General features: G+C 39.7%; 1 protein-coding gene across 3 annotated transcripts in view; it reads left to right on the top strand.

Moving 5' to 3' along the window:
- ARHGAP15 (Rho GTPase activating protein 15) overlaps nucleotides 1-21308 on the top strand; it is a 322272-nt gene that overhangs the window by 291261 nt on the left and 9703 nt on the right. For all 3 annotated transcript variants that reach the window (XM_014249190.2, XM_088059241.1, XM_005519597.3), the window contains one exon: nucleotides 7796-7901. In XM_014249190.2, coding sequence (XP_014104665.2) covers nucleotides 7796-7901 — 106 coding nt within the window. The remainder of the gene's footprint in view (nucleotides 1-7795; nucleotides 7902-21308) is intronic.

The following is a 21308-nucleotide window of genomic DNA, read 5'->3' as shown; positions in this document are numbered from 1 at the left end:
CTTTTTTTTTTTTAATGTTAGTAGGAAAGAAAAAAAAAAAGGAAAACTAAAATGTATGCTTTTCTTTGATTACTAAAAATATTGAATTCTTTTAACCCCCTCATATGGGTCAGCTGAGAAATGAACTTCCTTGCTTCCTTCTTTTGCTGGAGGTTAATATACTAAAGGTTAGGCAGAGCAGAGCAAAAATACCAGAATGAATGTGCAAAAATTATTTCCAGCATATTTTAAAAATCTCTTTTTAAGCATAGAAATTTACAATTTAAACACCTAAAAGATATCTCCAGTTTTTGCTCTTCCTGGAATCTCTCCTGGCATACGGACAAGGGGCCCAATCCCTCCTCTTGATGGCAATGCCAAGGGTGCAGGGAGGAAAGTCAGAGTGCATTTGACATCTTTGGTGGGAATTTTGCCTGGGGAAAACAGACAACAGCTGAATAAATGTGATACGGCCCTGACTTTGTGATTGTTCTGGGACAGCTCCTATTCAGCATCCTAATTTTCATGTAAGGTGAAGTCCGGGAAATGTTTTGCCACCTCAGCCCTGTGTATCCTTCCACCCTGCTACAGGTTTGTTCATTCCCAAACCATGTCCAGCCTGAGGTCCTCAATGACATGGAAGTCTGGAGATCATGGGTGAGGATCAGAGGGATGCCAATGAAAGCTCTCCAGTGAGGGCCAGAGGAGGCTGTGGAGGAGAGGGGAGCAGGAATTTCAGGAGCTGACAGTGATGTCCTATCATGTTTCCACCACTTCACCCAACATAATAAGTAGTGATGGCCCACTGCTATTGTAGGGCAGGGCACCACTGTGAAGTCACCTCTTTGGCCAAAAATGAAAAAGAGGGAGCAAAATACCTATATAGAAAATAAGCAAGATTCTTGATTTGTAAAGACATGTATAACCACACACTGATAGGTTCAAGAAATTCAATTAAATTAGAATTTTAATGGCTGTATGCTGGTTTTGCCTTTGAAGATATTTTTATTGAGGTGTGAGCAACTATTTGTGTTTGGAAAGGAGTGCAGGTCAAGCATCGCAGCGCAGCCTCTCTGCTGGCTATAACTGCTGTTGGGGAGGTGCATTACAGCCTCGAGTTGTGCATTTGCAGAGAAAATATCACCCTGTCCAGATGCTCAAGTCTGCTCTTTCTGCTCAGAAAACCCCGCACGAGGCTCTCACGGTGTACAAAAAACCAGGAAAAGAGCTCGGCACATTTTCCCTTTGCATGGCAGAACTTAGAGGTGAAACACAATCATTTCAATCTGCATCAGACTATCCTTTAGCGAAGTCCTAAGTCTAATTAACCCCCAAAATCGACTGACAAGGTTCATTCCTCTCCTAACCGGTTGTATGTACGCTGGGCATGCAGTACCTAAGTCAGATGCTGCTTTGTTATAATTAGGGCAGCAAATTTTGTTTTCTGTTTGGTACTTGCTGGTACATATTGCATGTAATGTATGGCACTGTTAAGGGAAAAAAATTGGAGTCAAAGTGCCTGGAAAGTTAGGTCTGCTCTGTAGCACTGTGAGATTGTTGACATCTGCCGAGGTTGGAGAGCTCAGTAAGCAGGAAATGGGGTGTCACTCTGAGTGGTAGTTTACCATTATCCTGGCATCCTAATGAAGTGTCTGCAGTGCACAGAGCTTCTGGATGGCATCTTAACGCACGGCTAAGCAAAAGCACTTCTCTCCTTGTCACTGTCATCCATCTGCCTGCACCCTACTGTAGCCAATGGGATGGAACCATGCTACAATGTGCTATAAGCCATTTAGAGTTGCACATTGCATAATCAGTCCCATCAAATATGTAAAAAATGACTATTATTGGTTATTTCCCTCAAACTCTGGCACCTGGAGTTCAATACATTAAAGTTTAACTTTTCTAAGTGCTGTTTCTTCCCATTAATTCCACATATATTTTTGTTAAATGGGAGTGAGTTGCAAACTCATTGTCTTGGCTCTTGCAAGTGGATCACAAAAGTTGTATGAATATTCATTGCAAATTCTACTTTATATTACACAGGATGAATTTATCAATTGCCCAGATAGAGCGGTTTCACACAATTCTCATTTTCTTTTGCAACAACTAATTCTGAGGCATGAATAAAAAGTAAATCAATTCGGATCACAAATTGCTTATTTTTTTTATAGCTAATATTAGTTAGTTTCAACACTTCTTATAGATTTTTTTTAAAAAAAAGCCAAGAAAATATTTTACAATATATTTGCAATAGAGGATCGCCACAGTGTACTGCGAGTGATTAAAACTGGGACTTTTATGTTGCATGCAGTAACATTAAAATATCCTAACATTAAAAGTGGTATGAATAAGTGATTTATATATTAATGCATTAAAATCTGTGTATCTTAGCCAGCGTGACTTCCAGAATATGAAGACTTACCAAATGAAAGCAGAGTTTTGGGCAGTTGATGTGTCTGGAAAAAAAAAATAAAACTTAAGCCAACAGAATACTCTCTTTTAAGCAAGTTTTCATTCCCTGGTAACCCAAAAGCTATCAAGGACTGGGGTTAAGCATTGTGTGACAGAGCAAGCTTCTAAAATGGGCAAGAGGGAGATGAATTGGCTAAGTCGGGTGTTTATTTATACAAACAAGAGGGCAGAACATAATTTAGTTGCATCAGGAATTTTTCACAGACATTAAAACTATAGCAAACATAACAGCGGGGATGCTTGCACAGCAGCACAGTGGGGAAGCTCACAGAGCGTCTGCCCACACTCTGGCTGGCTGTAGCCAGCGCCATAAGTCTCACAATTTCATTAGCACTCGAAAATCCACCTAAACCACCCCGTTCCTATTTAAAAAAAAAAAAAGGAATGAAATAAGCACACCCCCCACTCCAAAAAAGAAAAAAAAAAAAAAAAAAGAGAAAAAGAAAAAACAAAAAAAAACAAAAAAAAACCCAGACAAGACCCGTCTTTCTCTCGGCAGCAGAATCAGTTGAGAATTGTTGGAAAAACTCTTGGCAGGCAGATTTTGCTGTAGCAACAGTGTGTGACGTTTTAACCACAGCAGAAATCTTATCCAAAAAAACAGAACAAGGTGAGAAGAGCCTGTAAGAAAATCAGGGAAAACCATGCCTAAAAAGCCAACAACAACAAAAGGTGGCAGATCAATAGTTTGATATTTTATGCAGGATCATAAATCACTGGGGTTTTTTCAGCAGTTCAGCCGTGAGGCTCGAAAGCATAAAAAGAAACCGTGGCTTGTGATAAAATTAGGCATTAATGTGAGGCATAAATGCCAGTTAACATTAAACATGCACAAGCCACCGAAATGCCTGGAAAAAGGGAAATGGGTGCTATAGTAAAACTATACAAAGTAAATCAGACATGAATAATGCAGGAGGTCTGAGGAGGGTCACGGGTCAGACCCCAGTACCTTACAAAATAATGAATGCATGTCAGGTTAGAGACATCCATCCCTTCCTAGCTAACGTGAGTTATTGGAGATAAACCCTGGACTTCCTGTTCTGAAACAAAGTGGCTTGTTGTAAACATCCATGTCCATTTAAAATTAATGATTAAAAGAAAGATTCGGTGGGATTCGCTTAAGTATTCTTTATGGACATGAGTGCTAAAGGTTACTTTCTTCATTCATTTTTACTCAGCCACTGTTATGTTAGAGACACGTCATGTTTTCTTCTGTGCCCAAATGTTTATCCTAAGCTCATTTACAAAAGGGCTTATATAATAGTAAGAGGGATTTTTTTTTCAATGTATTCTTGATTTAGATATAAACAAGAGAGCATCCCCACGGTTTTGCTCTGTTAAAGGGAGCCAGCCCTATTTTTAAAGACAGTAACCCAAATTCTAAATATATTTTCTATGATTCTTTTACATGGCAAAACCATCTGTGATTCACTTCAGAGTATCCTGATCTGCTGAAATTATCCCCTACGTCTCACAAAATTTCCCCCCAAAAATGCAAAGAAGATTAACCCTCCTCTCACTCTTTATTTGATATGTGTGATTATGATGACTTTCCCTTCCAAAATTTTCATGGGAAAAAAGAGAGTCTGACTTTCCAAAATGATTTTTTTCCCCTCAGATTTTTACCAATTTTTACAATAAAAAAAGAATGTAATTAAAACCAATATTGTTTCTTTTTATCACAACTGCTCTGCTTCCTTTTCTAGACTTAGCTGGAGAATTTAACAGCTGTTCAGTGTTTTCCTTCCTTTTCACACTGCACTGCTGGGCTTCATGATACAGCACAGAAAAGGGGGATAACTTTTTCCCCACCTATTTGTAAAACCCCATGTTTAAGGATTTCTTCCCTCCACTTGGGCAGGATAGAGAGAAAAACCTAAAAAAATATAAAATAATTTAAAAATCTTTCTACTCAGGGATCTGAAAGAGAAAAAATTCTAGGAATTTGGAACTGAAGTCATTACAGAAATAAAGCAAATACATAGGTATTGCAAATGAAACATAAGATCTTGCATCTGATCTGTTAAATATTCCATCAACAAGGTCAAGAGTAAAGACAAGCCCAGCCACAAAAACTGAAGCGAGAGTAAGCTTTAATAAAAAAAATGAACAGTTTATCCTCTTCAGCTTCTCAAGTGGAAAAACAAATTCTTTTATACTAGAGAAAAATCAAGCGTGTATATAGCATTTAAAAAAAAACCACCGATATCAACCATTTTAATGAAAGACTACCCAATATTTTCATGGAACTATAAAAGGGAACAAGACTAAGTGTTACGGCAAAAAGCCTGGGCTCAGCAGCTTTGTGTGGGAAATGGTGAAATGTGACTGTGATTTATAATGAGAAAAGGTATCTACAACATACAATTTTCTACCTAGCTGCAAATAATAATTCATAGTGATGTCCCTTCCAGATAAAATACCTTTGCAATGTAGGACTCATGTGGTAAAATGATCATGATAAATGTCAGACCAGTGCAGGTAACGGCTTTACAAACCATTAAGATTAGCTGGCTCTTTTTTTTTGATGATAACAGTAACCATGCTGTGACTCTATGTGGTAATAATATCTCAGTACTGATAAATGCCAGAGCCAGGCAGAGGTGTTTATCATTCCCAGTTCAGAAATGCTGACTAAAGTTACCACATGTTGCCTGTCTTTTTTTCTTTTACAATAGACTAACAATTAACAAACAGACCTATGCACAACATAATTTTATGCAAAATTTCTATGGTTTTTTGTTCTTTATTGCCTACCTAAATATTGCCTATGTTCCAGTACCAATGACTTTGGTACAGGAAGCCCTAAAATGGAGATTTCTACCCTTGCCATTCTCTCAATAAATACTTTTTCTATAAATTAATATGGGGGGAGGGGTGTTTTATTTCATCTCTTTTACAAATGCACCTCACAAAGAATTGCAGTCTCTGTGAGCAGCAGAGGGTGCAGGGATGAGGTTCCCTATCTGGTATCTGTGTTAATCAACACAGAGCAGAGACACTTCCGTCAAGAGAACACAATAAAGTTTTATTGTACAACACTTCCTTGTAAATATTCTGCAACAAACAAAGAGTGAGCCCTTCCTTCCACTGAGCTTGTCCCTGCCTCAGTGTCTCAGTTCCACTCAAGCCCATTGAATTTTCAAGGAAAAAAAAAAAACAAACTATAATTAAATATTAAACTACTTGAGAAACTTTACTTGTGAGAGGCAAGGCAGCCCTAATATTAATATAACTAATCTAGAGAGATCATAGCACATCTTGTCATGTCACAACATGTCCAGAGAAGGACAATGGAGCTGGGGAAGGGTCTGGACCTCAAGTCTGATGAGAAGCAGCTGAGGGAACTGGATGTGTTTACCCTGGAGAAAAGGAGACTCAGGAAGGACCTTAATCCCTCTCTGCAACGAGCTGACAGGAGGTAGCATGGTAGAGGTCAGTCTCTTCTCCCAGGTAACAAGTCACAGACTGAAAGGAAATGGCCTCAGGTAGTGCCAGGAGAGGTTTAGGGTGGGTATTAGGAAAAAATTCTTCATTAAAGTGATTGCTAAGCATTGGAACAGCTGCCCAGAGCAGGGGGTGAGTCACCATCCCTGCAGGGATCTAAAAGCCATGTGGATGTGGCACTCGAGGACATGGTTTGCTGGTGGACTTGGCAGTGCTGTGTTAAAGCTTGGACTCTATGGTCTTGGAGGACTTTTTGAAGACAACTGATTCTATAATTTTATTTACGCACACTAAGCAGCACAAATAAAAAGCCCAGAGAATTTTCACCCTCTTCCTATAATAAATTAACTTCTGCACATTTCATATCAGTTTCATTTGTAGCTTCAGCCCTATTTCCACTGGGCAGTTCACCCATAGAACAAAGTTGAACAATGCCTTGTGGCAGAAAACAACAAGGAAGACTGAAAGACTGGGGGGTTGTGCTGTTCAGAAGTTAAGGTTTTTTGTAGGTCAAAAATGAGAGAAAGTGGGCTCTTCATTTGTGTTTAACTTCATTATCACTACTGTCAATTGCTTGACTTTCTATAGAATAAGTCCATAAGAAAGTTTAGGGTTTTGGGTTTTTTTTTTACTGGAAACTAATACCTATGCACTGCCTAGGTCTTTGTCTTCCACATCTATATGATTGTTAAAATTAAAAACAATTTCAATATAAACATCTATATCTGTGAGAATGAAGTATTAATCTCAACAGGAATTAGCAACACATGCTGAGGAAGGAATATTATCCTAGTCACTTTAATTTTTAAATTAAGCTTGATTGCAGGAAAATTTTAGCTTGAAACTTTTTTTTGGTGAAATCTTTAAATCAAGTCACTAATCACCACGTATGCTTATGCAGCACCTACTGCAACTGGGATTTAATCCTGATTGAGATCTCTGAGTGCTAGGGTAATATGAATATTAAAGAGGAACATATACGAAGAATGATAGGTGATAATTAAATCATAGATGATAAGATCAGAAAAGTGTTCTCAGGTTATCTAGGGCATATAACATGCAAGATGTTTTCCCTACGTCAGACCTACTGGTACCTTATCTAATCTGTTCCTAAATGAAAGCACAGTTGTACATGACTTTGCTTCAGTTGCAGCATCTTAGACAAATCAACGAAAATATCAGCCAAACCTTTCCCACAAAACTATGAATCATGGTAAAACAGGAAGGTATACCTTAACAGAAATGGTAGAACTTTAAGGACAGATTAAGGCCCTTAGTTCTGCATTCTTTATTATGAATTTTAAGTTCAAAACATTTTTTTTTTTCTTGCAGAAATTCCAGTTGTGGGATGCTATTGGTATGAGAAAATAACTATAGTGGAATAGCTTTTCAAAATAATTTTTCACAAGGATGAACTACCAAAAGCAATAGCAATTTTTTTATTTCCAAATATGATGGGATGTTAGAGATCCATAAAGATACTGGATTTAATTATGATGAATAGAAAAGGACAACAAAGATTACATAGGAAGTGCACCTACCACAGAAGCTGCACCTCTGGACAGATGTAATTCCAAAGGATAATTCCATTTAAGATGTGGGTCTCTTATTTCTTGGAGGTACTTTATTTAAGGAAGATGGTCTACCAGTCTAATAAAATAAGTTAAAAAAAAATCCTGTAAATTATTTTCTAATACTTTCTTAAGATTAACAGAGAATTTTTAATCTTTGCAAACTACTTTTGTAACCTGTTAATGTGAAAGAAGGTATGAAATATTCTGGTTTTAACCACATATCCATGATGACTTTTCTTGTAAGGTATTAGCTACAGCACTGTGCAAAGCAATGTCCTAATGTGGCACTCAAGTGTTTATTTTCTTTTTTCTTCCCTTAGAAATCCAGGACAACGCCACTCGCATCAAATCCATAAGGAGCCTGGTAAAGAAGCTCCCTAGACCCAACTATGATACGATGAAAATCCTTTTTGAACATCTACAGAAGTAAGTAGAACCATGGTACTGACAGATCAATAATTTTAAAAAAAGGAATCGGTATGTGGTGTCCTAATCCTATTGGAAGTGTCATCCAAAATACCAAAGATAATTACATTCTTTGGCAAAACTAAGCATGATTTATTGTATCTATCTATAACCTATTCCTGCACAAAAAAACAGGATGTCTAAGCAAAATCCCAAATTTTAACCCAAGTAGAAAGCAGGACAATTCTGTTTCCTTCAATGCAGTCAAAATCATTGGGATTACCATGTTACAGGTGCACTGAATTGGGCAAATGCAACATGTTCCAGATTGCATTTCAGTTTGACTGAATTTCTCCAGGAATGGCCTTTTGGATGATTTGTGTTTTCAGCACTGAGGTCTCTGCTGTTCCATCACCTGTACTGTTCTCGTGCTGTGCTGGGGTCAGAAACAACCTCACTCAAGAAAGCACAGCAAGTACTCTTGCCCCTCACAAGGAGCTTGTGACAACACAGAACACAATGGAATAGGAATGGAATAGGAATGGAATAGGAAATGCTGAAGGGAGATATTTGGAAGCATATCTTTGCTCTCCTAATGTTGCTGAGATACCACAGAGGCAGAGAAACAACCCTGTGAGGCTGCCCCTCATCGTTCCCCTGTGGTTTCCACTGTCATTGAGCTGCACTTGCAAGAGATGTGTCGATCCAAAAAATCAACCCAGGGTGTCACGTTCACCTCAGGTTTTCTTCTTGTGCTTCATGGCATTAAAAGTGTACATAGCTTCATATGTGAAGGGCAGGGTCCTGTGATCCTACTGCTGTTGGCACTACCTGTGCTGTTTTCTACAGTCACTTTTCAACCAAGCTACCCCTAAAACTGAAGGGACATCAGGATCCGGGCCCCATCGAGGCACAGAGGAGTATTTCATCCCAAGAATGATATACTGACCCCAGTGAGGGAGTGATAAAGGCTCCAAATCAAAGACCACTCTGAGTTTATAATGAATGATGCCTTTATAGTGATCATTTCTTGGCATGTGCATATAAGAGATGTAGATCCTTTATCTTGTTTTTCAGCTTCCAGCTGAAATAGCAAAATGAAGTCCATATAGTTGTGGGAATGTCCCCATTTCATTAAGCATGGAAGGATTTTAAGCAGTCCATAAAATGGCTGAGTTTGGCCTTGCAGAAAAACAGTTTTCTGTGTGTTCATTTGATGTACTGTGTGCACACATTCTCTCCTTCAGCAGGTTATCTAGAGAAGGATGGTAATTTATTACTGGCAATGGAAGAATAATAAGGGAAATTATTTCCTGGGAAGAACATGAGTGCAAGGAGTGGGTACACGCTGTCAGCACAGATATGCCATATACAAAATTTACTGCACTCTGTGTGGCATTGATCTTAACCTGAAAAAGTTTTGTTGCCATGTCTTAGGGGAGAGATATCAGGTATACACAATAAGTCTTTGATCTCATAGTTAAATCACTTGATTGAGACTCAGGAGACGTGGGTTCAGTTCTTGGCTTTGACCGGATGTTCTGGGTGACCTTGGGTAAATCATTTAATCTCCCTGTGCCTTGGTTCCTTGTTTACAAAATGATGATAATACTTCCTTTGTCTGCCTTGGCTTTTTAGAGCATAATCTATTTGGGACAGCAATTGTTTCTTGCTGTGGATGTGTAGAATAACTGGAGAAACTGGACCAACACTGGTGGTTTTTTGGAGAAAAGAAAATGAAAAGGAAAAATAAAACTGCTAAAATAGAGGAAATAAAATACCAGTAGTTCATAATGCAGAGGTACACTGAGACAACACAGTGGCACAGAGCGATGGAAGGCAGGAAGACGTGACAGTGGAGCCATTTGGGGGTTCAGGCATTAGGGAAGTAATTGTCTGAGTCTCTCTGAAGAAGGTCAGTCTTCTTCTCTGCCTCACACAAATCCTCAGGAAAAGATAGGGCTATTCCATAAACTTTGCTCCATTGGTATGGAAGCAACAGTGAAATAGATATTGAAAGCACAAAAAATCCCCCCAAAAAATAAAACATATGTGTTCTCTTGAACTTGTTGATGCTAAAGGAAGGGGTCAGTCTGAATGATCTCATGGCTCCATAAATAAGAATTAAGTACTGTACTTACATTTTCAGTAATGATGTGATGCTTACATTATGCAAATATAGACAATGTGTGCTTGTTAGAATCAGTCTAGGAAACACGGCTTGGTTTCAGAGGTTACAAAATGTAGAGTTATATTAATTCTGGGGACACTCTTCTGAAGAGGAGTGTCAATGTCCCTCAGTAGGGCCTTGCACCACCCCCTTTGAACACAGGCCTTTCTCAGGAGTTTCAAAAGTTTCTGGTTAGTTGGAAAAATAACTAAACTGGCTTTATTTGAGGCACATTACTGAAGTTTCTATATTTGCTTGTGGAGATGGCTGTTCTTGCCCAGTGTTGAACTGGTCTTAAGGGGGTTCTGATGGGGAGAAGATGAGGGAGTGCAGCTCAGCTGTTTCCATGGAATTCCCTTCTTTCTCCTACCCCTTTATTTCCTGTCAGACAGACAACAGGGCTACACAGACCTGGACCATGGGGCTGTTTAAGGCCATGACTTCTGTACAGCACGTGAGAGCACTCACTGACTCACTCTGCATGAGAATCCAACCTTTGCCTTATCCTAACCCATCCTGCAGCAATCCAGTCTGCAGGAGCAGGTCCAGATCAAGCAGAAATAACAATGAGAAATGCACTTCAGAAGGGTCCTCCTTAGAAACCCAGACAAAACAGGTGATGAGAGAGTCTGTGAGAATGGCCTGGCAGCATGGATTAACACCTGTGCCATATATCTCTCTTAAACCAAGCTCTCTGAAGCTGCAAGAAGTCACAGTACAGTGTATGCAGCTCACAGGGGATGGATTAAAAGCAAAGCTTGGGGCTGCAATACCTGTTCTTTCAAGTTTTTCTGCGTTTGATAGGAAAAAACACAACTTACTGACATCCCTGTTCATCTTTTCATGGAATGTCTTCTACTTAAAAGCAAAATAGACAAAATATGGGGCTGAACAGACGTATCACATAGCTCTTGTCAGTCTAATTCCATAAGGAATTGTTCTATTATGACTCATGCTGGAAATAATTGAGCACAACTACTATTAGACTATTCATGCTTCTTCCCAAAGATGAACAAACCAAACAAATTGACTTTACACAGGAAAGAAACAACAAAAACCCAACCTGAGTAGAGATTTTCCTGAAAAAAGGGCTACAGAAAACAACCTGTTCTACTTGAACATGTTTAGGGAATATTTCCCTGCTCTGTACTGCCTATATGAAACTGATGAACCTTTCTGGTCCCATTTTTTGGGTGCACACAGGATATCAAATGATGCAGGAACCTTGTCTTGACTCTCTGCACAAACATGAACTGAGTACAATGTATTCCTATCTGAGAAACCATTATATGTAACCGATAATTTACTCACAGTATTGTAATACAAGTTAGGCAGAAGAAGAATTTCACTCTATATAGTATTTTATGACCTGTTTTCATCACAATACCTTGAGGTAGCTGTTACACACCCATTGGGAAACCCAGGCATGAGAAGTTTAAATGATTTAAAGTCTCGGCATAAACCAGCAACACAATCTAAAAACCTGGAGGGGATTTTTTTTTATTTGCACAGAAGCTTCTCCAGTGACCACAAAACTTCTCTTTTCTCCCTCATGCAAAATGCAGCAGGGAGGAGGAACACCCTGGCTGGGTCCTCAGCACCGCGCTCTGAGCTGGCGGACGCCGCTCTGCTCCAGAAGCTGTGTGCCTGCATTATACAGCACTGTGCCTGAGCTCATAAGCTGTGCTTATTAATGTTAAATTAATGAATCTCAGCCTGCTCTGCTTATTAGGTTGAGCTCCGTGCCACCACAAGGCAGCTCTGCGACTCCCAGACCCGAGCTGTGTCACATCTGACCAGGCTGGAGCGCAGGGCAGCCAAGCTCCGGTCTGGCTGCACCCATCCGTGTGGACACCCCTGCAAAGACATGTGATGGAGACAAAAATCCCTCTCCATGCTCCTGACTTCCCTGCACCGAGGCAGGATAACGTGTGCTATTTACAAAACAATAAAAGGGATGTTGAAATAATTAAACGGGAAGGCAGGGGCCAGCTCCCTTCCCTCTCCCTTCCGTGGGAAGTGCGGAACCCAGATGCCCAACTGTGGAAGATATTCTTCCAGCAGCAGCATCTGCCTCCTTGGCAGGCACTTCAGGCAAGTTGTCTGGGGAGCTCTGCAGTTGCCTCTTGGTTTATCACGTGGATCTGTTAATGTGCCCTATCTGGCTGGCTTGTCCAGGCAGGAGCTGATTTGTTTTACTTCACCTTTGAATCTAAGAAACTCCATTTATTTTGCTCCATTTTTCCCATATTCTACAGAGCATGGCAAGTAATTTTCAGATGCCATCCAGGCTTTCTGCCCTTTCAGAGGGAGAATGATGGTTTTCTTCCTGATTGTCTTCCCCCTCTGCCCAAATTCTTCATTCTTACTACTAATTGTTTGCATTGATTTCACTGGAAATATGCTCCTCATCAAGGGGAGAACTATATATCTAAGACAAGCCCACCAATATTAATATATTATCTAACAAAAGTCATAGGTAATAATCTTCAGCTATTTTGACAAAAAAACAAACTTCCCCCATGTTCATAGGTCTGTGAATAGGAAAAAAAACATCCAACCTTGACAAACAGCGGGGAGAAACAGTCCCCCCACCCCAAACCTCACAAACTTTGGCAGCAATATTCTGAAAACCCAAGGTTTTTCCAAACTATATACAACTAAACTGACTTGTTTCTGCCTATTAAAAACTAAGGAAAGAAAGAAAACAAGCAGAGCCACATATAGCCAGCAGCCCACAGCAGCACACACACCAGGACATAATGACAATGTGATGACAAATCCAGCAGCAGTACTCGGAATTCAGAGGGAAAATCAGAAAATGAAGTTACAGCACACAGTAATGCTAAGCAGGGGATGTCTGCAAACTTTTTCTTTTTTTTTTTCTATGAAGTTTGTGGAGGAAAGATGCAGCAAACATATGTGATTTTCACTTGCTAAACTACGTGTCATATCAGCAGTTTTCAGGCAGGCTCACGTAATAAATACAGGCTCAGGAGAACCCCTTTCTCACACAGCAAAAGAACAGATTACACTAAGAACCATACAAGTTTTCTATTAGGAAAAATAATAATAATGATAATAAAGGTAAAAGCTACTGAAAACTAAAAACAGTCCTGAGAATGGAAGGACTATACAAAAAAAAAAAAAATCTATTTGGGAAACCTCAGTGAACCTGAGGAAGACCTACAAGTCAAAATGTGGAACAGGCACTTAAGTTTTCCCTCAGGAAAAATGTCCATATTTAAAAAGGTGCAGAAGTCCTTAAACGAAGGCACAAGAAAGACTATTTGTTGAAATTATTTCCTGAATCAGGTCCTTTCTTTATAATTGGGCAACTCATGAGCAGCTTTTGGTTTTCAGCCATGGGATAGAAGCAGGGAGAAAAGTTTAACTGTGCTCCTACAAGCTTTGGGGGAGCAGCTACTGGAAATGTGAGGAGGGGAAACATCCCCCTGCACCAGAGGAGTAAATAGGTGGAGTTACATAAAACACTCAGGTATACCTGACTGGCATTTTCAGATTTATATGAAATTATTTAATCATCTTTTAGCTTGAACAGGGCAGATATATATTGAGATGTGCTTTTGTGCACGTGCTTTTCTCAGTTTCAGCTATGGAAGAGTTTTACAAAGGAACTGGAGAAATGCCAACACTCATCCCATTTACCACAGCTTCCCAGGGCTCATTTTGGGGGAAGGAGAAGAATTAAACCCTTTTCCTCTCTGTTAAGCACACATCAGTCTACTAGTAAACTCACCCTTTGGAATTAAGTGGACACAATAAAATGTGCACCAGGCACAAGTGTGTACAGGACAGCAGTAATAGTAGATTTTGGGTTAAAGGAAAAAAAAAAAAATAAAAAAAAATTAAAACTAAATCCAGCCTTTCAGAATGCATCTTTGTGCATTTTGATTTTTTACTTTTTGGGGTTGGGGTGACCTGCTATGGAGGGTTTTGCAGTTATGCCAAATCCTGATCTTTGAGGAATAAGAAAGTTTACAAAGTTTAGTTCTTCCCCAAGGAGTACCTTACCACTTAGTGCTTTTAAGAAGAAGCATGATGAGCAATTAAAGCCACATTTTCACCCCTTGCTTCCATCTACTTCCGATTTCCACAACTGTATTTAAAAATATAAACCCTGATTTTCATAACAGTCAGGCAAATAATTGCACTCCGTACTCTTCAATGCTACCAAGTGCTGAACTGGTGTATCAGCAAATAACAGAATGATAAAAATAATTAACATAGTTTTAATTTAAATATTTATGACACAGTTGACTCTGTGGCTGCACGGCACCATTGTGCTGAGTGCAGTACACAAATCCTGATAGATAGAGGCCCTGTTTCCAAGAGCTCCTATTGTTCATCCCACATTACTCAATATCAAACGATCTCAAAAAAGCTTTTCAAACATTAATTAAATCTCCTAACTTCCTTTTCAGGTCAGTAAGTTTTATTATCCTAGTTGTGTAGATAAAGAAAGTGAGGAATGGAGAGGGTGAAGCACTTCCTCACCATGACACAGCCAACACTTCTCACTTCCACTCTTTGCTTGCTCCCCAATCCCCCAGCTGAGCCCCCCAAGCCTTTGAAGGCTCATCCATGTGCTGTGGTGTGTGTGTGTGCATCTGGCCAGCACATCCCAGGGAGGGCTGGTTACTGCTGAGGACTCTTCACTTAATCAGGACCACCTGAGAATCCTGCTTCTGGTTTGCACTCGCATCAGCTTTAGCAAAATATCACCGGCAGAGTTAATTCATGTGATTTTGTAACCTCTTAGCAGTGTTCCTTCCAGCTCAAATCCCTTTTTGTTGGCCAAAATTAGGAATGCTCAATTCATTACAATGGTTCTTTCCCCCTTTTTTTCTTTTTTTATTTGGAGAGATTGGGCCCTAACACACTAATGTCCACAACCAGGTCATCAAAGGGTAAACTGCAATGCTTTTAATTTTTGTGCCTAAAGATATGTGATTTTTCTCAGAATTAAGGTTGTGAAATAACTAATTTGCTTGAAGTTTCTCAGATATTCATTGGAACTTAAAACAAAACAAAAAAGGCTTTAAGGCCAAAGTGTCAGTGTTCTGTGCAAAATAATTAATATACCACAATAGGATCTATTCTACTATTGATTGAAAGGGAATTTATGCAGGTAATTCATTAAGGCTAGTGAGAGTTTGGCATGTAAATCCCCCAGCACTTTGATGGAAAAACAGACCCTGATTTATTTTTTTTTTAATAAGCTATAAAATATGTGAGTTTCAGTGGTAAACATGTAAAAAGCAAAAGCAAACACCTGAACAACAAGGGCCCTGCTCTGTGAGGGTTCTGGGATGATATTAGATCAAATCCTTTTTCACACACTGCAAAAGATGCAACAATCATTTCAATCACCATGTTAAGAGAATCAATACAATTTTTCCTTCCAGAGAATGGTACTTTACATTCCAATATTTACAGGCTATCACCTTCATACATCTCTTTTTGTGGTCAAGTGCATGATTACTACTTCTGGCAGGGTATTGGCCATTTTCTTATGAAGATCTAGAAATTCTTGTAAATAAAAACCAATCGGAAAAAAAAAGAAAAAAAAAAAAAGAAGAGCAAGTCTGTGGACTGGAATGCACCCTACTTGTAATGGGAACAAAAAGCTGGCAATGAAATATAAACCTAAATCACAGCAGAATGACCTACTTTAAGGCATTTGCCAAAGAGACAGTGTTTTAGACAGCTCCTCTGAAGTAGCGTCTTTATGTCTATGCCATCTGCAGATTTATTATTGTGCTTTAGAAAAAAAACAGAAAGAAAAAAATAAAAAAGGAAAGAAAAACCTACAGTATGCCTGAACAAAACTAAGCTTCATCTATAGAAAGATTCCAGTACTGTGGGCACCACACCCACACCTACTGATGTGGTCCAAGTCTTTTCTTTAGAGGCACCTAATTAAGAAACCCTGACTCATTTACATGGATACGTTTGATCTAAATTACACTCCAAACCACACCAAATTAGGAGCATCTGTGAATGCAAAGTGTTTGTTCCCAGTGCCTGGTAGAACAGGGCCAGTTCTGGACGGCACATGTTCAAGTGACGAAAAATATTTCAGATGTAACATACTTCTGAGACCCACTTTTCCACTAATAATTCATAATGAGTTAAACCAGTATCTCTGCTTCAGCAATTATTTCAGGATGGGGAAAAAAATGTCATTTTACTTTTTAAAGGAAGGGCAGGGGAAAAGCAAGAGTGGGCAACCACCTAGTTTGGTGGGGCATTAACACAAACCATTAACTGCAATTTAAATCTGTGCAGTGCATTTGTTTTCAGATGTACTTTACACCTAAAGTCTGGACTGAAGGAAAGTATAAATTAATTGGTTTTTCACAAACAAGACCTTCTGCCTTGGTGATTGGTCTTCCCTCATTAATCATTTTTCCAGAGGAGTCTGGGCGGAGGGCAGGGTCTCAGCCCAAAGAGGCAGCACCCTACATAATACTAACATGAAAAATTTAAGACCACCAGATTTGACAGCGATGGCTCCCTTTCCAGGCTGCATTGCTGGTGGCTGACTCTGCCTGCCTGCAGCCCAGAAAGCCACTCTGTACAAAAATGGGTCCTGTGGCAATTAGGAAACTTTTATCCCGCTTTCCCATCTCCCACTAAGAGCAAGCAGGGGGGCTGCAGAAGCCACTGGTTGCTGCTTTGCCTCCTTACTGACAAACTGAATAAAAAATAGCCTTAATCTCACTCTAAGCAGCCCAAGAACCGAGCAGTGTAAATCCGAATTCCACGCTGGGTGTGCAATTCCCAGCCCACTGGCGCAATTTGGCACGACCTTTGGATTTGGCCCATAGTGCTTGGCAGCCACCTTTTATTCTTCCCATCTTTTATACTTTGTGAATAGTCCAAGTTACATAATGCCAGTGACAATTTGTTTATGGCGAGCGTTGGAGTCACTGTTTTATGATTACATTCAAACTTGAAGCCACATTTTGACATCTAAGGATCATCTTGCATTCTCGTGTACTCTATACAATGAAGGTTTGTGTTCCAGTAAGGAGGGGGGGGGGAGGAACTTTATAAATAACATGACTCCTTTTGTCTGAAGAGATTTTAATACATTTGTCTGATCTACTGTTTTTGCAGTAGCTAGAATATAATTTGAATATATTAATATTTTCAGCAACTGTGCTGAGAGAGCCCCGTTAATAACTTATGCATGGGTGTATAGATACACTTCAGACAGAGGTAGTTTTAGCCCTTCTGCTGGTAATACTTAGAAACACACAATGAAAGAGCCTGTTCTTTCCTCCTCTTTGTTGTGGGCATGCATTGTGATGGTATGGAGCCAGTGTTCTTTCTGTTGTCTACACAGCCTGGATTCAATAAGCAGTTATATATGCATATTATGACAATGTGGTCAAGGAAACCAGATTTTTTTACTATACCTTCATGTGCCTGTACAGTATAAAATCTGGTATTTATTTTTCTTGTCCTCATTCAATATGTTAACAAAATCATAATTTGATACAGGTTATGTTCACTTTATAATTAAAATTATAGAGTTAGATGAAAATACAGCAAGATGTTGCTGAATGGAAAATATTTATCTTTTCGTACATTACGCATTATGGCGCTATGTAAAATCATAAATCTGTGAAGCAGCTCTCTCCAGCCAATTTGCCTCCTCCCCTGGTCCACAAGATGCAACCAGTTACCTCCTCTAAGCTGAGGATTCTGCATCCACCTCAGCCCTGACATTAGATAGCACTGCCACGTCCTCTCCAGAGCTTTGCTGTGGTCTTCCAGAAGAACACCCCTTGCCATGGAGATAAGCCAAGAGAAAGGAATTTAGTAAAGTCCTGTAGTTTTTACAGCTCCCCCTGTAGCTCTCCTAGCACCTTTGTGGAAAAAGCACAAACTTTTTTGCACCATGTTCTCTGTGTCAGCACTAGACTCAGGCTCCCCAGACCACCTCAGGATAGCACTTCATCCATCTGGAAACTGTTCTCACCTCCCAGATCACTGCCATCCCCACTGCCAAGTGCAGGCCTTCACCAAACACCATCAGCAGCCACCAAACAATCAGCACAGGGCATATGGGACAGCCCTAGAGCATATGGAAGCTTTCCAGCAAGTGAAGTTTACTGGGAACATCAGTTTGCCTTGTTCAAACTCTCAGCCCAGAGAGGATTTCCACAGGGCTGTGGCAGCAGTAGTAGCAGGCAACTTTAACCTCCTCAGACAACACAGATTGTTTCCATGTCTGGATAAAGGTCTCATAAAAGTGTCATCAGAATGAGTTTTCATTCCTTCAGAACATCTACCCCATGGAAGTCACTGCAGCTGCTCTGGTTTCAGAGCCAACCCTGAGATTTCTATCACAGGGCAAATTTCAAGTCTTGTTGAACACATTTTGGATCTCAGCTGGCCTCTATGGTGAGGAGCTGCTTAACCTTTCCAGATTACACAGTAAGATCTTTCCATTACCTCTCATATTAAATTATGTTTATCCAGCTCTGCATCCTATATACTACAATATGTGCTTGCTAAAGAGGCACTTTCTAAGCTTGTAGATGCATTTACAAACATTCACTCCAGGCTATCATTTTCTGCTGGAGAGGCAGCACCTACAGAGAGGTGTCCTGGAAGCCACTTACTCTGTGAGTTGTCCAAAGACTAATGATTGATATTGGGGCCTTGATATCAACAGCAAGATTGTCCCTGTTGTTCCTAAATCCTTCAATCTCTGTCAAACATGGTTTGGGTTAGGAGGTTTAAGAGACTCTTGTATGTTTTCTCAGCAGGTTTTTTAATGTGGATTTTGATAAGGGTCAGACAGAAGCAGATATTGGGAAATCTGGTCACTTGAAGCTTCAAAGATGAAAGAAATACAATGACTAAAGAGAGGTAGGGCTGGCTGTGTAGAGAATAAAGACTTTGTAAAGTATCTAAGGCAGATAGACCAGAGTCATCTGAGACCAGCATAAGTGTGAATGGGTATTTGACTTTAAAGGAACTAATGAGAATATTCAAAGTTAATATAAAGCCAGGAAATATTGCAGAACTTGCAGTACTACAAAGGGTGCTTCTTAGAAAGACACAATATATGGAAAATCCTCCACTCCAGGCAGTCCCTGCATTTAGTGCAGCGGACTTAAACACGTGCACAAAAAAATAAACATCAAGCTAAGGTGAGCGGACAAGACAGACGAAGTGTAAGTAGAAAAGACAATGCTGACATAGTAAATTCATTGCTCAAGGGCGAGTAAAATGTAAATAAGTTTAAAGAAATCAAAGACTCGTGGCACATACTCACTAGTGCATTTAAGAGCTGCGTTCATCCTACTCATGCTCAGTATCAGGGCTGAAACAATCGTGGTGCTGGGAGGCATGTTAAAGCATCTTTCAAATCTGATACAAATGCAGCGCATATATATATTGCAATCACAGCTTGTGGAGAGCTCAAAACTGAACCTGGAAGAGGAGGAATCCTGGTTGAGGTCAGATCCCATAGAAAATCATCTCTGTTGGGTAGATTGCTGCAAAAAGACTTTCATTTTAAACAACAAGATGGTGATAATATGGGATAAAAAATATGGAGATTTTATACTGGGGACAGTTAATAGGTCAACATTTGAATTTTTTTCATTATTTAAAAAAGACTTGAAACAAAATAATTTATGAAGTAATTACAATGCTTTGATTTGATATTTTTAGAGATCTTTTCTAAACCAAATGACTCAGTGATCCTAGGATATAAAAATTCACAGAAAAGGAAAACTTTGGCGAGACTGTGTTCCCTGACTTTGGTGGAATTCTTTGCCACATTCTCTGATTTCAATGTCAAAAATCACTGGGTTTCTCACAGAACTGAATAATTCATTCATGACACTGGACAAAACCAATGTATTGATAATGAAACTGTGTTTTTCATGGGCTGCTCTAGACTCACAAGCAAAGATGAATTTCTGAGCAGGATGTCTATAGCTCAACATCCCAGGCTGAAATTCCACTCAATTGCCCCTTCTGGGCTCTAAGTCAGCAAGTAAACCTGTCATATCCAGGGCTGAGTTATTTGCTGTCAACTGGATTATAGCACAAAAAGGCTGTAATTGAAGGCTGCAAGAGGTTATAGATTGAACATAGTCAAAAGCAGTAACTCCACTTAGTAAAAGCAGATATCACCCAAAATGAGAAAAGTTAAGCTCATATAAGGAGAAATTCTGACTCCGTTGTGGCTTCCAGTTGCTGGGATTTTTGTCAGTGACTTCCAGAGTAATCAAAATTTCACTTGCTGCCCAGAGAGAGATGCTGCAAAGGGTCCGATGAAGTGAAAGTTAAAATAACTCTTGACCTGGGGCTTCCAAAATACATTTTCTGAGCAGAGGCTGCTGTCTAAACTCAGTGTTTTCATGATGTAGCAATGCAGACAGCCCTTCAGGGGACCAAGGGGATAAAACTGCACTACTGTGCAACCAGAGCCACCCTGCTGTAAATACTGAAGCTCACATTGTTCAGCACCCTGTGGGACATGGGGAACTGGACTATTTAGGCATAGTAAGGTACAGTTTGTGAGAAGTGATTTCAGGAAGCTGTAACATCACTGAATAACTGTGCCAGTGCTGACACCCTCCATCTGAGGCCCTCCTTTGAAAGGTAGAGATTACTGGAAGAGAGAGTGTGGAAGCATCTGACAGATGCACTAATTTTATTGGGAGCAGGAGGATTAAATTATTATACAGAGGCTCATCATCTTTCTACCTTTCAAACCAGTAAATCTGAACCAAAGAATGCCATTGATGTACTTCTGGGAAGAAGGGACAGGGTGTCCTGTGTGTTTTCCATATCCCCTCTGCTTGGGTGTGCTGCTCAGAGGGGCTTCTCTCACCGAGTTACAACCCAGAACTTGTGGTTTTCCTTTTTTGCCACATATTTTCTGTTTGTCCATCATTAAGCACATCAAAGCCTCAGTGTCCCCATCAGGAAACAATGCTGCTAATAACATTAATCCACCTTTATTAAGAGCCTTTAGCTCTATGGAGGAGCACCAAATATTATAAGACAAAGACAAGAGGATAATAAGGAAATGTGTTTTTTCCCTTGCTGACCTAGTTTCTAACCTCACTTTAAAAATCTTCCCTTGATTTTAATTATGCTTAATCTAGAGCTAAGCTCACAAATCTAGCAAACTTAAGGGCTGCTTTTAAGTGAATTTTCTCGCCTGTCAGAGTTCCTCAAGCTTTCTCTGCTACAGT

The sequence above is a fragment of the Pseudopodoces humilis genome, chromosome 8, assembly GCF_049639895.1.
Source record: "Pseudopodoces humilis isolate 2021_Gansu_Grassland_sample_001 chromosome 8, ASM4963989v1, whole genome shotgun sequence".
NCBI lineage: Eukaryota > Metazoa > Chordata > Aves > Passeriformes > Paridae > Pseudopodoces > Pseudopodoces humilis.
Note: the sequence above shows the minus strand (reverse complement) of the source record. Positions and strands in the feature narration are given on the sequence as shown.